Source organism: Mastigoproctus giganteus, chromosome 11, assembly GCF_048544385.1.
Source record: "Mastigoproctus giganteus isolate SK-2022 chromosome 11, ASM4854438v1, whole genome shotgun sequence".
NCBI lineage: Eukaryota > Metazoa > Arthropoda > Arachnida > Uropygi > Thelyphonidae > Mastigoproctus > Mastigoproctus giganteus.
The window spans coordinates 3,694,202-3,718,304 of record NC_143585.1 but is presented as its reverse complement, the minus strand read 5'-3'; the positions used below and the strand labels follow the sequence as shown (position 1 = coordinate 3,718,304).

General features: G+C 37.6%; 1 protein-coding gene across 2 annotated transcripts in view; it reads right to left on the bottom strand.

Moving 5' to 3' along the window:
- Positions 1-24,103, bottom strand: part of muc (dihydrolipoamide S-acetyltransferase muc) — a 210,016-nt gene that overhangs the window by 2,340 nt on the left and 183,573 nt on the right. The window contains exon 12 of one of the 2 annotated variants that reach the window (XR_016547649.1): positions 18,636-18,837. Coding sequence is in view for 1 of the 2 variants with exons in the window: in XM_090385408.1 (XP_090241534.1) it covers positions 18,708-18,837 (130 nt within the window). In the remaining variant the exon portion in view is untranslated. Of the gene's footprint in view, positions 1-18,421; positions 18,838-24,103 lie in introns of those variants that run through there. The other variant, XM_090385408.1, reaches the window with a different exon arrangement.

Genomic DNA, 24,103 nt, shown 5'->3' with positions numbered 1-24,103 from the left:
AAAAAGGTTTAGATAAAGTACGAGATTTTAAAGTTGAGTGTGGGATAAAGGATTCCATTCCTGCAAGAATAATTTCACTGACACGATCCGAGCAAACGTTGACATCAGAACTTTTGAAACAGTAATCCGACCAAGGAAAAGAAGAAAAGAAGTCTCACAGGTCATCCCATTTTGCATTCTTGTAATGCCAAACAATACGAGGTTGGGAATACCCATGAGATAAAGGTTCCATTGGAGAAGAGACAATCACCAAGTTGTGATCTGAAGTGCCTAAAGGACCTCTCACTTGGACCGTGTACTTAGAAGGGTTGTTTGTGAGAAAAAGATCAAGCGTATTGGCTGTATGATTAGGATTGTCCGGTATTCTTGTAGGTAAATGAAAAATCTGTGCTAGGTCATTAATAATTGCAAAAGCCTCAGCATCTCGACCTGCTGGGTCGGTGTGACTAGAAAATGGAAGCTAGCTGGAGTTGTGAACATTAAAATCACCAAGGAAAATTACCTCACTGTTAGGAAAGTTGGACTGGAGAAAGTCAAGTTGCAACGAGAGGAAGTCAAACAGCTCCAAGTGATTAGTGGAGTTGGGAGAACGGTAGAGACAACAGATGAATTTGACACAATGAGGTAGAGAGATTTTAAGCCAGAGAAGATCAAAGAGAGGAGATTCCAAATTGCCAAGTCTCTGACAGGGAATATCAGAAAGGACATATGCACAAGTACCACCTCTGAGGCGAAAGGAATCATACAGCGAATAATTTGGGCATCTGAGATGAGCAGTAGTTGAATCAACTGATAACTGAGATTCTGTCAGAAAAAGTACATGGGATTTGGCAGACTGCAAGTGGAAATGGACATCGTTGAGATTAGAATTGAGGCCACGTATATTTGTGAAATGAATTATGAAGTCCTTGGGATGTTTAGATCTTTTCGCAGATAAGCTTGCTCCATTAGTTTGACAATTCATGGTGTACTGAATAGTAAGAAAAAGTGGGTGGGACATACTGTATGAAGTAATGAAATTTTTGGATATGGCGTACATGTGGTAAGAATATACCCAGATCCTTGACATAACGTGGCCTCGACAATGCTCCCCGCATACACACTACTCGGACACCCACCAGTCACTATCTAGTAGAGTAGAGGTATTAAGATTATATAATAGTTGATCCGGAAGCCTCCTAGAGCATTACTAATAGGTTCGGTCCGGTGTACTAACTAACGGCCGGCCTGCAAAAACCGTTTTAGAGCTGTACCCTCGAAATGTAAGGAATATTGGATCTCGCCGTGACGTTCATTGTAACCTCAAAAGTCATCAATCATACTGCATGATGGAAGAGATAGGGAAGGGTTGACTGGAACTTAGCTCTAGAGACTCAACATGGGTTCCACCACTTCAAGCCTCCAATAAGCAAAGTGGTGGTATTTCACCGGTTGATGAGAGTCATCTTCCACCTAGTACTGCCTGGTAACATAGAGGGGCGGCGTTCCTCCATGTGGTGTGGGTGCGCCACACCTCGACCCCTGCTTACGTTGGTTCACACCTGGGTGGTCACCCACCATGTACTTGCGCATGGAGGTTATACCCAGGATTACTAACAGTCCCACCATCGTGAAGGTGACTGTGCAGTCAGATATGAAGTTCTCTGAGCAATACAGACAGGCTGCCAGGCCAGCTAGTGGAGTGTTGTCTATGATATACAGGAACTTTGATAACAGGGATAAGGAGGTGATTATCCCATTGTATAAGGCAATGGTCAGGCTGCATACAGGTCTGGAGGTATCATTTTAGGAAGGATGTAGATCTACTGCAATGGGTGCAGAGAAGGGCAATGAGATTAATGAAGAGAACCAATAGGTGGTCTTACCAAGAAAGGTTTCAGTAACAATCTGCAGATTGTAACATCCAGAGACTAAGCACCTGCAAGGTGATCTGATTAAGGTCTTTAAGGCTTTGTTTGGGTTGAGCAAACTCATAATGGGATTCTTCCTCTTGTTCAGACTATGCACATGAGTGAGCATAAATTCAAATTGCACAAGGATGGTTGCAGAATACAAGAGGAAGTGGGCAGTTTGAATAAATCCAAGAAAGAACTACATAAATTATTGGAGGGGATTGGACAAGTGATGTACGAGATTTTTTTTTTTTTTTTTTTTGTTTTTTTGACTGATCTACATAAGCCACTAATAATAATCCTGTATAATGATGATATGCCACTAATAATAATAATAAAATAGAATTTGGTGCATGTGTGTTTATTTGCTGATATGATCAAGGTAACACCTAGACACATATCAGTTCTTGGATTAAGTCTCAAAAACCAAAAAACATTCTAAGGCTAAAATACAGTTAAGCGGGCAGTCTTGACAACTAAACATGAAACTACATGACTTGCTGTTTGTGCCACCAAGGGGGCTGCTTAGCTTAGTTAGGGTGATTATTTCCCTCCATCTACTGTTTCAAAATTGGAAAACGGGTACCCGATTTTAAAACAGCAGCAAGTGGTGGGAAAAACACCCTAGGCATGTCGATCACTGCATTTGCAACAATCAACCACGTTACGTAAGTCTTGTAGAATTTGATCTAGGCAAGCGGTTCCCAACCGTTTTTGACTCGCAAACCCTTTGCCTATATTCTTTGGTGTGACATAAGCATTGGGAGATCAAAATTGAGAGTAGGAGTGTGCTATAGGCCTAATGACTCTGATGAGTATAATAAGGAACTGTACAGGGAAATAGAGTGGGCCAGTAAATCAGAGAGTCTTATAATGGGAGATTTTAATATCCCAGATATTGACTGGAATTTGGGGGCTGGTTACTCACACACTAGCAGGGCTTTTGTGGATTTATTGGATGATTGTTTTCTACATCAGCATGTTCGGGAGGCTACTAGAGGGAGTAATACTCTTGATTTGATTATCAGCAGTGATTCTTCATGCATTAAGAATCTGCAGATAAATGAACCACTAGGTGGCAGTGATCACAGTGTGCTGAAGTGGGATTTACTGAAAGAGGTAACTACCATTAGGGGTAAAGGGAAGGGTTATTGCTTCCGTAAAGGCGACTACGATGGACTGAGACAGTATTTAAATTCTATACAGTGGGACCAACTGATGATGTTACCAACAGCAAATTCAAAATGGGAAGCATTCAAAGAACTTATCTTGGAAGCTACTAGGCTTTACATACCAACTAAGAAATATTGTTCAAGGTTTAGGCCAAAATGGATGTCAGATGAACTAATGAGGCATATGGCAGAGAAGAAAAATGCATGGGATACTTACAAATTAACACATGACACAGAAGCCTATGATAGATACAAGTTGATATGCAACCAAGTTACAAAGGAGGTTAGGCAGGCGAAGGCAGATTACGAGAAATCCTTGGCAAGGGATGCAAAGAAAAACAGCAAAGAGTTCTTTACTTATGTAAACTCTAGAAGGAAGGGGATGAATCAGATTGGTCCACTTGATATTGATGGGTCAACTGTTGATGATCCTGCTCAGGTAGCTAACAAACTAAATGAATATTTTGCATCGACATTCACACATGAGGAGTTATTCAGCAAGGGGAATGCCAGAGGTGTATTCAACTCTAGCAGTCAGCTACAGAATCTTGAAATAACTGGGAGTAAAGTGGAGGAGAAACTGTTGAAGATAAACACAAGAAAGGCACCCGGGGTGGATGGGATCTATCCAGTTATATTAAAGGAGGCAGCAAAGGAAGTAAGCAAACCCTTAGCCATAATTATGAGAGCTTCTTTGGACTCAGGGGAGGTACCCATAGACTGGAAATGTGCAAATGTGACCCCAATTCACAAAGGAGGATCAAAGGCTGACACAAGTAATTATAGACCTGTGAGCTTAACTTCTGTTCCAGGAAAATTAATGGAGGCACTGGTTAAAGAAGCACTGCAGGATCATTTAGACAAGACTTCAGTTATAGCTCGGACACAGCATGGTTTTGTTAAGGGGAAGTCTTGCCTGACCAACTTGATTGGATACTATGATACAGTCACAAAAGAACTGGATGCAGGGAATAACTTTGATATTATATACTTGGATCTTAGAAAGGCTTTTGATACTGTTGCACATGGAAGACTGCTACACAAATTGGAGCAGTGTGACATTGGAGGCAAATTGCTGCTATGGATAAAGGGGTGGTGGAGGGGAAGAAGACAGAGAGTGGTAATCAATGGACACTGCTCATCGTGGACTAATGTTATTAGTGGAGTCCCTCAGGGCTCAGTGTTGGGTCCATTATTGTTTTCTGTATTTATAAATGATATTGATGATGGTATATCAAGCTTAATGTCCAAGTTTGCAGATGATACAAAGGTTGGCAGGGTTGTCAAGGACACTACTGACACTATGCTGCTGCAACAGGATCTGGAAAGGTTGAGCAGATGGGCTGAGAGGTGGCAAATGAAGTTTAACATTGACAAATGTAAAGTACTACACATGGGAAGCAGCAACCCCAGAGCAACGTATCAACTCTGTGGTACTACACTGACAGTGGTAGAGAATGAAAGGGACTTGGGGGTGGTTGTGCAGGCAGATATGAAGTTCTCTGAGCAGACGGGCTGCAAGAGTAGCTCATGGAGTATTGTCAATGATATACAGGAATTTTTCCAGCAGGGATAAGGAGGTGATTATTCCATTGTATAAGGCAATGGTCAGGCCACACCTAGAGTACTGTATACAGGTCTGGAGGCCTCATTTCAAGAAGGATGTAGAGCTGCTGGAACGAGTACAGAGAAGGGCAACAAGATTAGTGAATGGAACAAAGGGGTGCTCTTACGAAGAAAGGCTTAAGCTTTACAAATTACAGTGTCTGGAGACTAGGCACCAGCGAGGTGATCTGATAGAGGTGTATAAAGCCTTGAATGGTTTAAGCATGCTCAATGCTGATGGGATTCTTCCATCCCTTGTGGTGGAGGTTGATAGCCTAAATAAGTTTAAGGCTCAGCTGGACAGGTATTTGGAACGAACAGAGGGGTGAGGTGGAAGTGGGTTTTTTTTTTTTGGCTGATGCTGCATAAGCTTGCTTTCTTGCATCAAATGCCTCTACTAATGCTAATGCTAAAAGAATTCTTCTGCTCCTATGCTTCCCTTTGATGACACTCCGATTTCTAGGCAAGACCTTGGGGATTACTCTGACTTGTAATCTCTCTTGGCATAAAGCACATTAAAAATATTGCTTCCTCTGCATCTAAAAAACTGGGTTTTCTCTTTCGCTCTCAGCGTTACTTTTCTTCCAAAACAGCTGTTCACTTTGTACAAATTGCAAATCTGCCCTACGATGAAATATTGTTCCCACATCTGGGGTGCCCCCAAAACCTCTGTCAGGCTTCTAGATTCCAATCAAAAGAGGGCAGTTAGGTTAATTAATGACTCATCTCTAACAAAGTCTCTCCACTATGTCTCACTGACATTCTGTTTCTGTTGCATGCCTTTTCAATAGCTGCATGGACACTGTTCTTCTGAATTGGCTTCTGTAATTCCAGCTCTCTCTTTCAAAGCAGTCCAAACATGTGCCAGAACCAGTCAACATCCTTTTACTGTCCAAGTTCAGTTCCACAGAACCAACTTTTCTTCTTCCTCATTTATTCATTCAACTTCTGTTTTCTGGAACAACCTTTCTTCCTGAAAATTGCAATCTGCAGAAGTTCAAGTCTAATGTCAACAAGTAACTTTTCAACATCTTTTCAACCTATGCACAGTACAAAGTACTATCGGTTCTAAAAAAAAACGGTACAATGATCCTTAAGAATGAAAAAAAATAAAATAGCATGGAAAACATTTATTTAAAAAAGGTTGTTTATGCGTGGGTAATGCACTTCCATCATTCTTCTACCCAATAAGTATGAATGCATCATTTGATTATAACTCACATCATGCATAAACATCCATTTTCATACCCTTAGATATTTAGTCAAGAAATAATTTTAGATATTTATTTAACATGATATACTGTAAGATAGTAAAGTGATCATAAGGAATTGTGCGAGATGTGGATTCTTTCTTTGGAAAATCTTTACTTTTTATTTTACTTTATTGTTTATTATTAGTTATATTTGCAGTTTACAATAATATACCTATGTAAATGTAAGTGTGTGCACATGTTTTTTGTAAAGGGAGGCTCCTAGAATGTCAGTTTGACTCTGTCTCATATCCCTGTGAAGAACAGTATCACTACAAATGGGCCAGATATGTGGGCCCCAATTCACAAAGGATAATCAAAGGCTGACACAAGTAATTATAGACCTGTGAGTTTAACTTCTGTTCCAGGAAAATTAATGGAGGCACTGATTAAAGAAGCACTGCAGGATCATCTAGACAAGACTTCAGTTATAGCTCGGACACAGCATGGTTTTGTTAAGGGAAAGTCTTGCCTGACCAATTTGATTGGATAATTATGATGCAGTCACAAAAGAACTAGATGCAGGGAATAACTTTGATATTATAAGTTTGGATCTTAGAAAGGCTTTTGATACTGTTGCACATGGAAGACTGGTGCACAAATTGGAGCAGTGTGGCATTGGAGGCAAATTGCTGCTATGGATAAAGGGATAGTTGAGGAGGAGAAGACAGAGTGGTAATTAATGGACACTGCTCATCAATGTTATTAGTGGAGTCCCTCAGGGTTCAGTGTTGAGTCCATTGTTGTTTTCTATATTTATAAATGATACTGATGATGGTATATCAAGCTTAATATCCAAGTTTGCAGACGATACAAAGGTTGGCAGGGTTGTTGAGGACATTACTGATGCTATGCTGCTGCAACAGGATTTGGAAAGGCAGCAGATGGGCTGAGAGGTGGCAAAGGAAGTTTAACATTGACAAATGTAAAGTACTATATATATATATGGGAAACAGTAACTACAGAGCTGTTGTTATTGTTGTTATTTTAGTTTTTAGGAGCATTAGCAACTAAGGCCATATTGCTCCGAGATATGCGGTGGTCATTCCCTGACCTTTCCGCATCCTCCGTATTTGGTGGTGACGGGCTCGAACCCCGGTCTAATCAAGAAGCGTGTGCTACGCACTGCTGCTCCTTCCCACCTGGCTACGGAGGCGCCTAACTACAGAGCAACGTATCAACTCTGTGGTACTACACTGACAGTGGTAGAGAATGAAAAGGAACTGGGGGTAATTGTGCAGGCAGATATGAAGTTCTCTGAGCAGTGCAGACAGGCTGCAAGAGTAGCTCATGGTGTCTTGTCAATGATATACAGGAATTTTTCTAGCAGGGATAAGGAGGTGATTATTCCCTTGTATAAGGCAATGGTCAGGCTACACCTTGAGTACTGTCTACAGGTCTGGAGGCCTCATTTCAAGAAGGATGTAGAGCTGCTGGAATGAGTACAGAGAAGGGCAACAAGATTAGTGAATGGAACAAAGGGTTGCTTTTACGAAGAAAGTCTTAAGTTTTGCAAATTACAGTGGCCGGAAACCAGGCACTTGCGAGGTGATCTGATTGAGGTGTATAAAGCCTTGTATGGTTTGAGCATGCTCAATGCCAATGGGATTCTTCCTCTTGCTCAGAATAATCACCTGAGAGGGCATAAATTCAGATTGAGGAGACAGATGTAGGATAGATGTGCAGAAATTTGCCTTTAGCCAGTGGGTGGTTGGTTAGTGGATCAGACTTCCATCCCTTGTTGTGGAAGTTGATAGGCTAAATAAATTTAAGGCTCAACTGGAGAGGTATTTCGAACGAACAGAGGGGTGAAATGGAATTGTGTTTTTTTTTTTTTTTGGCTGATGCTGCATAAGCTTGCATCATATACCTCTATGCTAATGCATGTGTGTGCGAAGGTTTGTGTGTATTCTGGCCACTTGTCTACCTAGAAGTATCATCACATTACAGAATTTTTAGTGCAAACTCCCAGGGGTTTGCGAACCATTGGTTGGGAACTACTAGTCTAGATAAATGGAAGACCTATGGATTGCATCAGGGGAAATTAATTGGCCGAAACTACCAGCTGCAGACTGGTAAAGAGATCGAAGTTATGACAGAGAGAGAGGCCTACCATCGCAGACTCAGAATAAATATATTTTTAAATTATTTCATTCCTTCATTTCAAGCATAATTAAATGGTGGAGAAAGTCTTCCATTATGCCTGTTAATATTATACTTTTTGCATACAGCATGTAGGGGTTAAGAGTTCAGAAAAACTTGATAGTTGGAGTGTGGGGGGAGAACTGTGGATACAACATATGTGTGTATATGATATCCTGAAAGAGGCCTCTGAGGTCGGGAAAACTCATGTCTAAAAATATATATAAATTCATACACCGACCATTGAATAAAATTTAAAATTTAATATGACTACAATCTTTTGATACTGTTGCACATGGAAGACTGGTGCACAAATTGGAGCAGTGTGGCATTGGAGGCAAATTGCTGCTATGGATAAAGGGATAGTTGAGGAGGAGAAGACAAAGTGGTAATTAATGGACACTGCTCATCAATGTTATTAGTGGAGTCCCTCAGGGTTCAGTGTTGAGTCCATTGTTGTTTTCTATATTTATAAATGATACTGATGATGGTATATCAAGCTTAATGTCCAAGTTTGCAGACGATACAAAGGTTTGCAGGGTTGTCAAGGACACTACTGACACTATGCTGCTGCAACAGGATCTGGAAAGGTTGAGCAGATGGGCTGAGAGGTGGCAAATGAAGTTTAACATTGACAAATGTAAAGTACTACATATGGGAAACAGCAACCCCAGAGCATCGTATCAACTCTGTGGTACTACACTGACAGTGGTAGAGAATGAAAGGCACCTGGGAGTGGTTGTGCCAGCAGATATGAAGTTCTCTGAGCAATGCAGATGGGCTGCAAGAGTACCTCATGGTGTATTGTCAATGATATATAGGAATTTTTCTAGCAGGGATAAGGAGGTGATTATTCCCTTGTATAAGGCAATGGTCAGGCCACACCTAGAGTATTGTATACAGGCGTGGAGGCCTCATTTCAAGAAGGATGTAGAGCTGCTGGAACGAGTACAGAGAAGGGCAACAAGATTAGTGAATGGAACAAAGGGGTGCTCTTACGAAGAAAGGCTTAAGTTTTGCAAATTACAGTGTCTGGAGACTAGGCACCGGCGAGGTGATCTGATAGAGGTGTATAAAGCCTTGAATGGTTTGAGCATGCTCAATGCTGATGGGATTCTTCCTCTTGCTCAGAATAATCACCTGAGAGGGCATAAATTCAAATTGAGAAAAGACAGATGTAGGATAGACATGAGGAAATTTGCCTTTAGTCAGCGGGTGATTGGTTGGTGGAACAGACTTCCATCCCTTGTCGTGGAAGTTGATAGCCTAAATAAGTTTAAGGCTCAGCTGGACAGGTTTGTTTGTTTGTTTGTTTGTTATTTGGTTTTTAGGAGCATTAGCAACTAAGGCCATATTGCTCCGGGATATGCGGTGGTCATTCCCTGACCTTTGCGCATTCTCCGTATTTGGTGGTGACGGGCTCGAACCCCGGTCTAATCAAGAAGCTTGTGCTATGCACTGCTGCTCCTTCCCACCTGGCTACGGAGGCGCCCAGCTGGACAGGTATTTCGAACGAACAGAGGGGTGAAGTGGAAGTGGTTATTTTTTATTTATTTATTTTATTATTTTATTTTTTTTTGGCTGATGCTGCATAAGCTTGCTTTTTTGCATCAAATGCCTCTTCTAATGCTAATGCTAAGAAGCGTGTACTATGCACTGCTGCTCCTGCCCACCTGGCTACGGAGGCGGCAAAAATGTGAAACTACATAACTTGCTCTTTGTGTTGTTGAGGAGGTGGAGATGCTTAGCTTAGTTAGGATGTTTATCTCCCCCTTTCTGCTGTTTTAAAATCAGAAAATGAGTTCCAGATTTTAAAAGAGCAGCAAGTGGGGGGAGGGTAAACCTCTAGGCATGTCAGTCATTGCTCTAGCAATGATCTACCATGTCATGTAAGTCATGTAGTTTCACGTTTAGTCGAACTAACGCCTGCTTAACTGCATTTTTACCCCTTCTGATGTGGGAAAGGTGTGTGAAGGACAAATGTTTCAAATAAACAGGAAGCCAATACTATGGCAACAGGCTTACATAAATTTAAGGTGTGTCAGGCACGTCAAAACGTTGAGTTTGCTAACAAGTATTTGTTAGCGGTTCTCAACCTTTGGGTAAGGTCTAACAGCAACAGGTGAGAATCATGAGTGGTCAAATTTACACTCTTCGAAGCATTTTAGTACTACCTCATAATAGAAAAATCAAGAAACACAATGAAATCTCTTATTAACTGCCAGTGGTCCTTGAGGCTGTTGCAGATATCCTCTCAGGATATCTGCAACAGCCTCATGTCAGTATGACAAGCTGAGCTTGCTGCCTGGGAGTTTAAAATGCTGATGAAACTGATATCCAGGCAACACTCGAGTCAAGTGGACCGAATTTCAGTGAAGTCCAGTCATTCTCCAATTAAAATCCGCTGCTTGCACTTCATAATGGTTGTTTGTTTGTTTGTTTTTTAGGAGCATTAGCAACTAAGGCCATATTGCTCCGGGATATGCGGTGGTCATTCCCTGACCTTTCCGCATCCTCCGTATTTGGTGGTCACGGGCTCGAACCCCGGTCTAATCAAGAAGCGTGTGCTACGCACTGCTGCTCCTGCCCACCTGGCTACGGAGGGGCCTCCTTCATAATGGTGGGACTTTCAGTAGCCCTGGGTAAAACCCCCATGTGCAAGTCCTGAAATATGGTACCTAGTATACTGGAGATGGCCACTCAGGTTTGAAGCAATGTAAGCACCTCCATATTGTGCTGGTGCTTATGTTCGAAGCAACGTAAGCACCAGCATAATATGGAGGAATTCTGGTCCCCCATATGTTACCAGACAATATTAGGTGGTAGATGATGCCTCAACCAGTGAAATACCACTACTTTGCTTATTGGAGGCTTGAAGTGGTCGAAACCATGTTTAGTCTTCAGAGCACAGCTATGGCAACCTCCCACCCCATCTCCTCCATCATGCAGTATGATTGACGTTTTTTAAAGTTATGATGGACATCATGGTGAGATCCATGGAAAAACCCATGTTGCCCTCCTCTGAGGCTGACTAAAACTCAGCCACGTTGTGGGGGAAAAAAAAAAAAAGCCATAAAAATTCTCATATCATTGATGGGATTCGGACTCTGGTCTTTTCCACTTGGTGTGGGGAGGATGGTGATTATATCAACTGTGCTACCTGTGAGGGCCAGCAAAATTAGCCAGAAAATTTTTAATAGAAAGTTTAATAAAATTTAAGTTATTAAAAGTAATCTTATCAGTTGTAACAAAAATCTTTGTTAAAACAAAGAGTGAAGTTTTTTTGTGGTTTAATTAACTCTCATTATCATAGAATTTCAGGAGTATTATGTTTTCTGTTTATTTTGTTAACTTGTTTGTTTATGGATAAACTTTCTGCAATGTTGATGTGGGGTGTAATTGCCAGCCTTGTTTCTTCCTTACAGGTAAATCTTGAGAATAATCATAGGTGGACACCACTAACTGCCTGTATGTTAACTGTGTCCACGAGAACAGCACACATGGTGTTTGACCATCCCCAACTCCACAAAGTTATAACACTTTTAGTTGAACACAACTGTAATTTAAACAGTTATCCCCCAGATGATTTACCTCCAATTATAATGGCTGCAAAATATTCACTGGTGTCTATAGCTGAAATGTTCCTTCGTAATGGATGTGATCCAAATGTGAGATGCATACGAGGACTCACACCCATCTTCTATGCAGGAAAAAACAAAAAGGAACACTTATTAAATCTGTTATTTGCAGCAGGAATAAAACCACATAATGAAACCTGGATAGAAAGTGGTTTTCTTACTGAAATTGCAAATGAAAAGTTACAAAATTATATCATTGAAAAAGTTGAAGAATTCCCTACTTTAAAACATGTATCTTGCATAAAATTAAGAAGAATGTTGGGAAAACGTGCAGATCAAATAGCCGGGAATTTAAATCTGCCTCATTCTGTTTTTAAATATTTAACTTGGCAGACTACTTGAAGGCATGAGATATCTATGGACAGTAGGGATGAACAATATACTGATTTTTTTTTTGTTTTTTTACCTAGTTGTTATTACTATTAAAAGAATTTTTGCCTTTTTTTATCTAGTCATTATTATTACTAAATTTGTATACCTTTAGTAGCAGTACAAATTACTAAATTTGTAAATCTGTAATGCTAGAACTTACATGAAAATGTTTCCTGAAATGCAATGGATTATGACATCTAATAGATTACTATTAAAAAAAACTTTTTAACAGTAGTTAAAACAATAAGTATGAGTACAATAAATATTTAATTAAAATCATGAAGCATTTTTAAATTATAATTTTATATGTCAATTATTAATTTTTGCAAAGCATACACACTGTATAATGATGCATAAGTTGTCAAAGTAAAGTATTGTGGAACATAGATTGGTAAAACTGATTGAATCCTGGAAAGACATATACTCTGTCTTGCATCCTCATTCTGTTTTTAAATATTTAACTTGACAGACTGGAACAGAGGGAGTTCCTCTACCCACATTATGCAATTTTGCAGTATAATGCCCTACTGGAATCATTAAAACTTTGTGTACTATTGATGAGAGTGAGCTTTAGAGGAAGCATGTTGCTGCCCAGAACAGTCAGTGGTTTCAAATGGGACACCACTGCCCCAGCAGTGGAGAGTTTAGAAATTTTTTGCAATTGGTTTGTCACAGCAGTAATGAGGACTACTACAGAATTCACTGTAAACTAGATGAATCACATCAAGTTCAGGGATCTTGTTAAAATTGCATGTTGAAAATAAATATAATTACATTATATAAATTTTGTTTTTCATTTATGTATATGTCTTTTATAAATGTACATTATATTACAGTACAAACTTTTATATTTTCTTATCTAACAATGATTCTTCTTTGTTCGACACAGCACAATTCAGGAACAAAACACCTTTCTGAGGGTTGCACAACCTAAGCCATTTTCCAAAATGTCAGCATCAAAGGTCCCCTGCTTCTGTTAGAGAGAGTGGAAATAAACACATCACTATTTTCTTGACATGCTCACCAGATGGGCTGAGTTAAAAGCAATTACTAAACATGTGAGAGCCGAGACTATAGAAAAAATTTTTTGTGAACTCCATTTGTTATGGTTGTCCGCAAACTCTATTATCTCATAATCTGCCTTTGCTTGCCTAATCTCCTTTGTGACTTGGTTACAGACCAGCTTATATCTATCATAGGCTTCCATGTCACCCATTCATTTATATGTATTCCATGCATTTTTCTTCTCTGCCATATTCTCATTAGTTCATCTGACATCCATTTAGGCCTAAACCTTGAACAATATTCCTTTGTTGGTATGAAAAGCCTAGTAGCTTCCAAGATTAATTCTTTGAATGCTTTCCATTTTGAATTTTCTGTTGGTAACATCATCAGTTGGTCCCATCGTATAGAATTTAAATACTGTCTCAGACCACCGTAGTCACCTTTATGAAAGCAAACACCCTTCCTTTTACCCTTGATGGTAGTTATCTCTTTGAGTAAATCCCACTTCAACACACTGTGATCACTGCCACCTTCTGCAGATAAAGTGGTTCCTTTATCTGCAGATTCTTGATGCATGAAGAATCTCTACTGATAATCAGATCAAGAGTATTACTCTAGTTGCCTCCCAAACATGCTGATTTAGAAAACAATCATCCAATAAATCCACAAAAGCCTTGCTAGTGTGTGAGTGACCAACCCACAAATTCCAGTCAATATCTGAGAAATTAAAATCCCCCATTATAAGACTCTGATTTACTGGCCCACTCTATTTCCCTGTACAGTTTCTTTTTATACTCATCAGAGTCATTAGGCCTATAGCACACTCCTACTCTCAATTTTGATCTCCCAATGCTCATGTCACACCAAACTGACTCGACACTGCACTGTCCAGCGATGTCAACTGGCTTCACTTCCTTGGATTTTGCGTTTCTTAACTAATAGCATAACCCCTCCTCCCTTCCTATTCTGTCTATCCTTTCTGTACACATTGTACTACCCAAATTTCAGTTCTGCATTCCTTATATCTCTGTGACACCACGTCTCTGATATCCCAACAATATCTGCCTTTGATGTTTTGAGCAATACCTCAAATTCATCAAATTTATTACCAAATTCCTAGCATTCGTGTACACGCAAGTATACATGCACCTGTTCCTATTCTTAGCTACTCTAACACAACCCATGTGTTTACTTGTACCGCAATGACTCCCAGCAGTCTCTGAAATATCCTGCATCTTGTTTTCCAGGCTGCTGCTCATTCCAATAGAAGCAGCAAGAATTACTTTCACTTCTGCCAGTGGCTACTGTTAATCTATTAGTCCTTGTATTCCCCAAAGTTAGCAGTTTTCAGAAAATATTCTTGCACCCTTTCTATTTAAGTGTATTCCATCCCTGTAGAAGCAGTCTCTCCTGTTAACAAGTACAGACCAGGCTGAAAAAAAATTCTACCCCTTGAGCCTTGCACAATCTTTCCAGGGCCGAATAATAATTATTTCCTATACCTTGCACATATCACACAACATTTGAAGCGGCATTAACCACTCTGAATGAACGCAATTAAAAAAGAAGAGAAAATATTATGGTTTTGATAGGAGGAGAGAGAGAGAGAGAGAGAGAGAGAGAGAGAGAGAGAGAGAGAAAATGATCTTTAAAAACAATGAAAACTGGAATTTTAAGTGATGTTATTCCTTTTGAATTCCTTCATAGGAATACAAAAAAAACTACCAACCATATGTTTGCAATAAACAAGTTAACGAGAAATTGCTCTCGTAGAATTAAAGTTTTTTTTTTTTTTTTTGGAAAACTAGCATTTCATAATGAGAAAAGTCATTTAAATGTGGCTTTGCTTTAAAGAAAAGTGGATTTTTAATTTTGAAATTACCCTTCACCACCAGGTGCACTGGTGGTAAATCTACCAAAGCAACATAAATTTAAAAATAAAGATATCCATTAAAGTAATGTCAATGTGAAGTTTAGTATTCCTTCATTATTAGTTTGACTTTTGATCTGTATCATTAATTCTTATGTTATAGAAGTTTCACCATAAAAAATAATAAAAGGAAAGTTTTTAGGCTTCATTGAAGCCAATTTTTGCATATAATTATTAAGAACCCCAAATCAAGAATTTAAAATTGGCAGTGTCTGCAGATCCAAGAACAGCTGTTATTGTAATCTTTGATCTGAAGCAAACAAACAGAAACACATGCTAGCTTTGAAGATTGTCTGCATAATGTGCTAATCAATGCAGGGGTGAGGTTTTTGATGTTTCTTTTGAGTTTCACTTGCCAACAGTACAGATAACACCCAAATGCAAGTGTTATGAAAAAAAGTGTACGTATCAAGTGCATCAGTGGGAACTTTACCCATGCTCACTGAAATTAATTAAAAATATGTTTTCAAAATAAAAAATGGATTTTTCATATTTGTGCTTATAAAAGATTGAAAATTAAAACTCGGTCATTAAAGTGAACAATTTTTAATTATTTCATCCTTTATTCCTAACATAACAATGGAGGAAAAATACATGATGTGCCTGCTAATGTTATATTTTTCATGTGCCTGATAAAGGATTAAAAACATTTTGAAGTTTTCCAGTTGTCAAATAAAGAGAAAAGTTTACAAATAATAGGAAAAGGCAAAGGTAAGATTAATTTTTATGTATTTTTGAAGCATACTGCTGGCATAGAAGTTATACAGACTACATACCTAATTGATGGCAGTTAACTTCAAATATGTTTGTTTAGAGACTGCACGTTCACTTTATCTTTTGAAAAAATTTGCACATCAATAAATATTGTTGGTGTCTAAATAATTTTAAAAAATATTGTAAAAAGAATACTATTTTGGTGTTAGCTTTAAACACGTGGATGCCAAATAAGATTTTGATATCATATACTTGGATTTCAGGAAAGCTTTTGATATTGTTGCACATGGAAGACTGCTGTACAAATTGGAGAGGTATGGCATTAAGGTAAGTTGCTACATTAGATGAAGGGATGGTTGACTGGGAGACGACAGAGAGTGGTAAGCAATGGATGCTGCTCTTGATGGACAAATGTTATTAGTGGAGTTCCCCAGGGTTCGGTGTTGGGCCCATTGTTGTTTTGCATATTCAATGATATTGATGAAGGTATATCAGGATTGATGTCTAAGTTTGCAGATGATACAAAGATTGGCAGGGTTGTTAAAGACAGAATAGACAGTATGTTACTCCAACTGGATCTAGACAAGTTGGGCAAATGGGCTGAGAAGTGGCAACTGAAATTTAACATTGACAAATGCAAAGTACTGCATATGGGTAGCAATAACCCTAGTGAAACGTACCAACTGTGTGGTACTACACTCAGGGAAGTGGAAAAGACCTGGGGGTAATTGTGCAGTCAAATATGAAGTTTGCTGAGCAGTGCAGACAGGCTGCCAGGGCAGGTCATGGAGTCTTGTCAATGATATATAGGAATTTTACTATCAGGGACAGGGAGGTGATTATCCCGTTGTACAAGGCAATGGTCAGGCCACACCTAGAGTACTGTGTACAGGTATGAAGGCTTCATTTTAGGAAGGATGTAGAGTTGCTAGAAGGAGTACAAAGAAGGGCAACAAGATTGGTGAGGGGAACAAAGGGGTGCTCTTACCAAGAAAAGGCTTAAGTTCTGCAAATTGCAGTGCCTGGAGAGTAGGCACTTGCGAGGTGATCTGACTGAGGTGTATAAGGCCTTGAATGGGTTGAGCAAGCTGAATGCTGATGGGATCCTTCCTCTTGCTCAGATTAAGAACCTGAGGGAACATAGATTCAAATTGAGGAAAGACAGTTGTAGAAGAGATGTGCAGAAATTTGCCTTTAGCCAGCCAGTGGTTGATTGGTGGAACAGACTTCCATCTTTTGTTGTGGAAGTTAGCCTAAAGAAATTTAAGGCTGAGCTGGACAGGCATTTGGAATGAATGGAAGGGTGAAACGGGAAGTTTTTTTGGCTTATGCTGCATAAGCTTTCTTTCTTGCATTGTATGCCTCTACTAATGCTAAGATTAAAAGAGTGCTTAAATAGAAATGATGCACTGGGTAACTTTAGGTATTACCTGCCTTAATGCACTTCACACTTAGGCATTAGTTTTGCAAAAATTATTCTAATTAAAATATACACTAACTACTTTATTCTCTTAAAAAGGATTTGTTATTAATCTAGGTGATCAACACCAACAAGATATTCTTTGGTACGATTTGGAATGTAAGAAAAGTGACAGCTGTGTGTTAATGCAGCAATATGCAAGGTCTTACACTTGGGGAATAGCAAACCCAAATAATTTATATGCTCAGTGGGGTTGAAGTTTATTTGGGAGTTACAATATAGTCAGATATGGAGCTCTGAGCAATATACACAGGTGGTAAGGAAAGCCTGTACCAATGATTTAGAAACATTTTCTTGTAGAGATAGGAAGGTCATAAACCCACTGTGTAAGGCTATTGTAAGCTGTTGTAATAGTGTGTTCAAGTAGGAACATTTCATCTAATAAATAAAAAAAAAAAAAAAAAGACATTGGGCTTCTTGATAGGGTCCAAAGATGGGTAACTCACCTGGTGAGATAGCCAAAAGGGTGATTGTATGAGGGAAGACTTCAATTATGTGGGCTACATAGTTTGGAAATTAGGCTCCTTGAGACTTGATTAAGGTGTATGAGATAAAAGTAAAATGTATGAGAGTGAAATTTCCACTGTTATAAATGATTTTATTTTTCCACTGTTATGATTCCAGAACTAGGGGCCAGTAAAAGTCATGAATTCAAATTACAAGGGAAGGGATTTAGATTGGACTGCAAGATGTTTCCTTTTAGCCAGTGAGCTGTTAATTACAGGAATAAGTTACCTCCCTGGGTGGTTGAGTGACAGCTTAGGGAAATTTGAAGGTCCTGGACAGACTCTTATTTGAGGAGGGAGTCAAACAGTTCATTTTATCATTTATTTATTGTTAATGAATATTTTTTTTTTTTTTTTTTTGTCTGGTGCATCAAAGGCCAGGGCTTCTTTGCTATAATACTAACACTAGATTAGTTATATCAGAAAATTCAATCATAACCCACTTAGGCGACAGGACTCGTATTGGCGAAAGGAGGATACCATCAGCCAATTTTGGACAAATTATAAATTGAAATACACTTTCTAAAGTTTTAAGTTAAAAGGGATATAGTGAAATGTCCATTAATCAAAATTATTTTATACTGCAAGAAAAATCATCAGTGTGTTTTTGTACATTTCATAGAGAACTGTTTTAGGAAACACCACAGTACACAAAACACAGATGATAATTAAAGATGTCTGGTATGCATGGGAAAGTAATTCCAATAATTCGTAATACATTCATATAATAACGGATTTATTTTTCTATGTCCTTAAGAAAATTAACTATACACAATGACTACAGGTTTTCTGCTTCTTACAAATACCTTCACATATACCCTGAACTCAAAAGAAATACAGCCATTAAATTAGTCAATAAAAATTCAGTAGCAGTTTTCAAAATGTTTGGCTTTCTAGAATGGACCATTCATTTCATTCTGTGCACATACCTGTACATCCATCATATCACTTAAGTGCAACGTACACGGAAGCAGAGGACAGAGGTCACAACCAATAAATGATTACAGTAGCATAGTTTGTGGTCTTTCTAAGAGTTGTTTAAAATGTGATAACCACTGAGCTCCCACAGCACCATCTACTACTCTATGGTCACAGCTAAGCGTTACACTCATCATTATGGCTGTCCTGTAACTGAAAAGAAAGCAAAACAATAAAAACCTGCAAGTGAAATAATAAAATGTTAACTGCAACAACCTCAGAATTGAACATATCTATTCAATCTTTCATAAAGAAATAAAACAATAATATCAAATAATGCAATTTAAGTTTTAATCTTTCAGTTTTCTTTGTCTCGTAAACAAAATAGTCTTTTCAAGAGAGCGAGAGAGAGAAATCTCACAAAATACAAGTAGCATTCATTTGGTGAAAGGTTACAATAGAAGTGTGGCCTATTCCATACAGTGTGCTACTGTATAACTCAAGCACTATCATCAGCTCTTGTTCTCTTGTGGTCATGTCACATGGACTATATTTTTATGTAATGTCTGTATGAACTGGCCATCAGTGTTATATTAGATAACATTTGTGCATGATGTTGGTTTATTCTAAGACATCTGTAATGTATGGGTTTCAAATGCCACTTGAAATTACATTGAATTCTACATAGGTATAAGCATGATAAAATAGGCTGAGGTTTCTTGCAGAGGTCATAGTGATTATTTCCATTCATCAGTCTAGAGTAGCATTCTTGAGTGTTTTTTTTTTTTTTTTTTATCAGAATGTTTTGTTTATAGCCTGAGAAACTTCCATCTTGTGGATTTGTTGTCCCTGTAAATTTTCAATGAGATATCTCATTTGGAGACATCGCTCACATTTTTACCCTGAGATTCCCTCTACCATGGCTGAGGCATAAAAAGGAACAACCATCTCAAGAATGTATATATAAAGTAAGTGCTCCCTATATGATCCTAAAATTTGGAAGAAATACCAAAAAGAAATAGATAAGAAATTAAAAAGACACTGAGATCAATGGAACAATTTTGCCACCAACTTAGAAAAAGACATACATAATGATAACGTATATATCCAGTAAAATATTTTTATAATTAAAGGTATTTAATTATAAAGATATTTTATTCTTTGTTCATAAAGAGGCACATTCAGCCTTGAAAGCTCCAAAATATAATTAAAGATATTTTACTGGATATATACATTATCATTATTTATATCACTATGGATTCCAGTATTTATCCTCATTATAAAAAAAGACAGTAATAAGCCATGTACTAGAGTATATAAAATAATAAGACAAATGAACAATAACCTCAAGGAAACAGTCAAAATTAACACAATACCATTAGAAGATTGGCTCAACTATTATTAAAAACCTATGGCCACAGTTGATCCTCCCCTGGCTAAAACAACATCTAACAATAATATATAATAGAAGCCTTCACAACAGGCCAGAAACAGAGCTTAAAAACAGGAAAAACCAAAAATATGCAGGCGACAATGGAATTAACATAGAGCTCATCAAATACTCAGGAAAAAATTTTGAAATTAAGCTATTTGAACTGATGAATATGATTTTTGCGGGCCACCAGATAGCTGGCAAAATGCTCTTGTAGTGCCAATTTTCAAAAAAGGCAATATAAATGACTGCAATAACTATCAAGGCATCACTCTCCTGAACTCAGGATATAAAGTATACTCAAGCCTCTTAAAACTGAAACTTAGTAAACACTATGAAAACATCCTTGGAGAAGAACAAAACGGGTTCAGGAAGGGAAGATTATGCACCGATGCTTACTTCACACTCAAGTTCCTGATATAAAAAAGAAGAGAGTTTAATTTGGAAACCCATCTCTTATTTACAGATTACAAGAAAGCCTTTTAACAAGGTGAACCAAACAAAATTATTTGAAATCTTAAAAGAAGACAATATACCAAACCAGTTGATCGAGGCCATCCTCAATATCTATAAAAAACAATAGAATAAAAATTAAGATTGAATCACAGCTGAATTGAAGACAATAAATACAGGGGTGTGGAATGGATGTGAACTGTCCCAGCTTCTATTCGACATATATGTAAATCGTATTATAAGAGAATGGAGGAAAATCTAAAAGACAGGCACCAAAATTAGCCGCAAAGCAAGAATGGAGACACTGCATTTTGCTGTTAACCAGTTCTAATAGAAGACAATGAGAACTCATTGCAGAAAGCCATCTTCTCATTAAACAAAACAGCAAAATCATTTAATATGGAAATCTCATCTTCAAAGACAAAAGTGATGGCATTTAAAGGAAAAGATCCAATAAGAAGAAAGATCTGCATTGACAATAATATTATCGAACAAGTTAACACTTTCAAATACCTAGGATACCACCTGTCATATGAAAAAGATATTGAGCAAAAAATAAATAATTATATAGAAATTGCTAAAACTATAAACCATATTTTCAAATCTAACTGGTGCACAAGAAAACAAAACTGCTGTTACATAACACCCTTGCCAGACCTATCCTAACCTATGGCTCTGAGGCATGGACAATGAGCAAAGGGGATAGGAGGTTGACTGGTGCAGAAATGCATTTCATGTGCAGTACTGCAGGCTATACCAGGTTTGACAGGAAAAGATATCGACATCAACATCACACCTGCAGGCAACCTCAGTACTGAATTATATCGACTCATACAGAAAGAGATGGATCCAGCATGTAGAGAGAGAATCAAGGATGGATGCTATCCAAAAGATAGCATACTAAACTACAAACCCCAGGGAAGGAGAGGCAGAGGCAGACCCCTGCAAAGATGGAGAGACCGTAACAGGCCACCAGACATAATACTGGAAAGGAAGGTTTTTTTATTTTAGATACTTTTTTTACCTATTTGTAAAAGAATAAGAGAAGTTTACCTCAAATATGATAAGTAGAATGCTTCCATATGATACTCTCCAGAAATTAAAACGAAAACCTTATATTTGAATTTTCATTCCTGTGATCACGACATATGGTCGAAAAGCCTTGTCAGCTTCAGGCAGGAAAATCGTTTTGCAATTTTTTCATTAAACTAATTTTTTACTTAATTTTTAATTGCGTTAAATTGCTTATTAATTGTGTTCAGTTGATTTTTAATTATTTCTTACTGTAATGTAATATTTTCAATTTTTTAATTGTTTTGGTTTTAATTTCTGGAGAGTATCATACGGAAGTGTTCTATGTATCATATTGAGGTAAACTTCTTTTAATCTTTTACAAATATCGATATCAACGTAGAACATACTGAGCATTATAACTCTGGTTCATGCTATCAAATTTTTTTACCTATATAATAAGTGTTAAGAATCTTCAAGTAAAGCAATCTGTAGGTAGCAGTGTTCACAGTGTGCTGATGCGGAACTTCTTAAAAAAAATAACTGTCAAGGATAAAGAGAAGATTATAAGGTGATTTTAATGGGTTTTAAAAATGTAAATACCAAATAGGAAGTGTTCAGAGAAGTAATAATCATAGAGGCCATTAAGCATTTTAACACAACTAAGGAATACTGTTCAAGATTTAGACCAAAATGGATGTCAGGTGAAGTGATGAGCTTAGCGGCAGACAAGAAAATGAATGGGATGATTATAAACTATCAGAGGGGAGATACAGAGCCTTACAATAAGTACAAACTAGTGTGTAATCAAGTTAATCTGGAAGTTAGGCAGGATAAGGCAGATTATGAGAAGTCTATAGCTAAGAATGCAAATATAAACAGCAAGGAATTCTTTGTACAGTACAGCGTCGATAATCCGAACTTCCAATTTGTTCGGATTTTCGAACTTATAATTTAGTAAGTTAGAAATTTAAGTTAAATATTTTTATTTGTATGTAACAAAACAAATGGAACTTTCAGACATAATAACACATATGTATTAACGAAAATATGTTTATGCTTTAACGAAAATAATTACTTATTTTTTGCTGCACCATTTTCAAACTTCATTTCTTTGCTCTCTCACTCTTTTCAAGCAAGAGTAGTTGAGTTGGACAGCAATCAGTGTTGCTCATACCAACCATCGCAGTCTCTAGTGCAGCAAATACCTCAACATGCATAGGCCCAGTGTTGACGTCATTTTCTTTGTCATCATCCATATCATTTTCAGGAGCTCCAGTTTCTTTTACATTCACAATTTCGTTTTTCATTTAAAACAGGAAACCCTGTACTATCAATATCATTTTCCATCCACACCCTTGCACATCACCTTCATCGCAATCTTCAAACCCAGTGATTGACTGAAACAAGTTGATCATCTCCTCAAGTTTGATTCTGCTCATCTCCTATGGTTTCTTCTACAATAGGCCAGTTTTTTCCAAGCATTTTTTAAATTCTGCACAGTAAGTGATTCCCAGGCGTTAAACAGGTAGCAGCTGTCCTTGAGACAGCTTTTTTGAAAAATCTACGAGGCTTGCTTTGTTGCTTTCTGCTAAAAGTAAACGACACAAGACTTGTTTTTTGTGGATTCTCTTCAACTTTTTGATGATTCCCTAGTACATCGGTTGGAGGAATGCGATAATGTTTGATGGAATCAAAATGACCTTGAATCCATCATCCATTTTGTTTGTTTCCACTGAAGGATGTGATGGTGAGTTGTCTAGGATAAGCAAGACCTTGCCCATCTTGTCTTCTCGTTCATAATACTTCTTGACATTCAGAATAAAATTGTTGTAAAACTATATCAGATTACAAAGTGTTATGTTTAGTTAGTACTGTATGCATATTAATTACGCTATGTATGTAAGCATAAATTTATTTTTATTTTGCTAACCTGTGGATAATTCTTCTGATTTTCACATATCATTTAATTTTGTTAATTGGTAAGGTAATAAACGTGTAAGTTTGTGCTTTATATCTTCATTTTTATATCCTATGGATAACATTCCTCCAATTTTCGCTTATTAGAATTGCCATTTAATAGAATCAAAATTCAATTCGCAAATGTGATCACAATAACCGGCACTTACTGAAATTAATTTATGGCACCAGCATAAAAAAAATAAATGCTGGCTCATTCGTATTAGACATTACTGTATGTTAACAATAAAAGGAAAAGGATGAGTCACATTGGTCCACCAGATATGAATGATATAATTGTTGATAATCCGGCACAGACTGCTTATAAACTGAATAAAGATTTTGGAAAAATATTTATTTTTGCAAAATATTTATAGAGAAAATAAAAGTGGAAGGGAAATTTCTGCAAGTAAAACTGTTTTAATATCCAGTTACATTAAAATTAGCTGCAAAAGAGGTTAAACTTTTAGATATCATAATGGAAGCATCTTTAGATTCAGAAGAGTCTGCAAGTTGGAGACTTGTATGCACAAATGTATCTTCTATTCACAAGGTTGGTTCAAGTGTGAAGTGGGTAACCACAGACCTGTAAGACCTGAAAAACTGAATCAATATTAAATATCG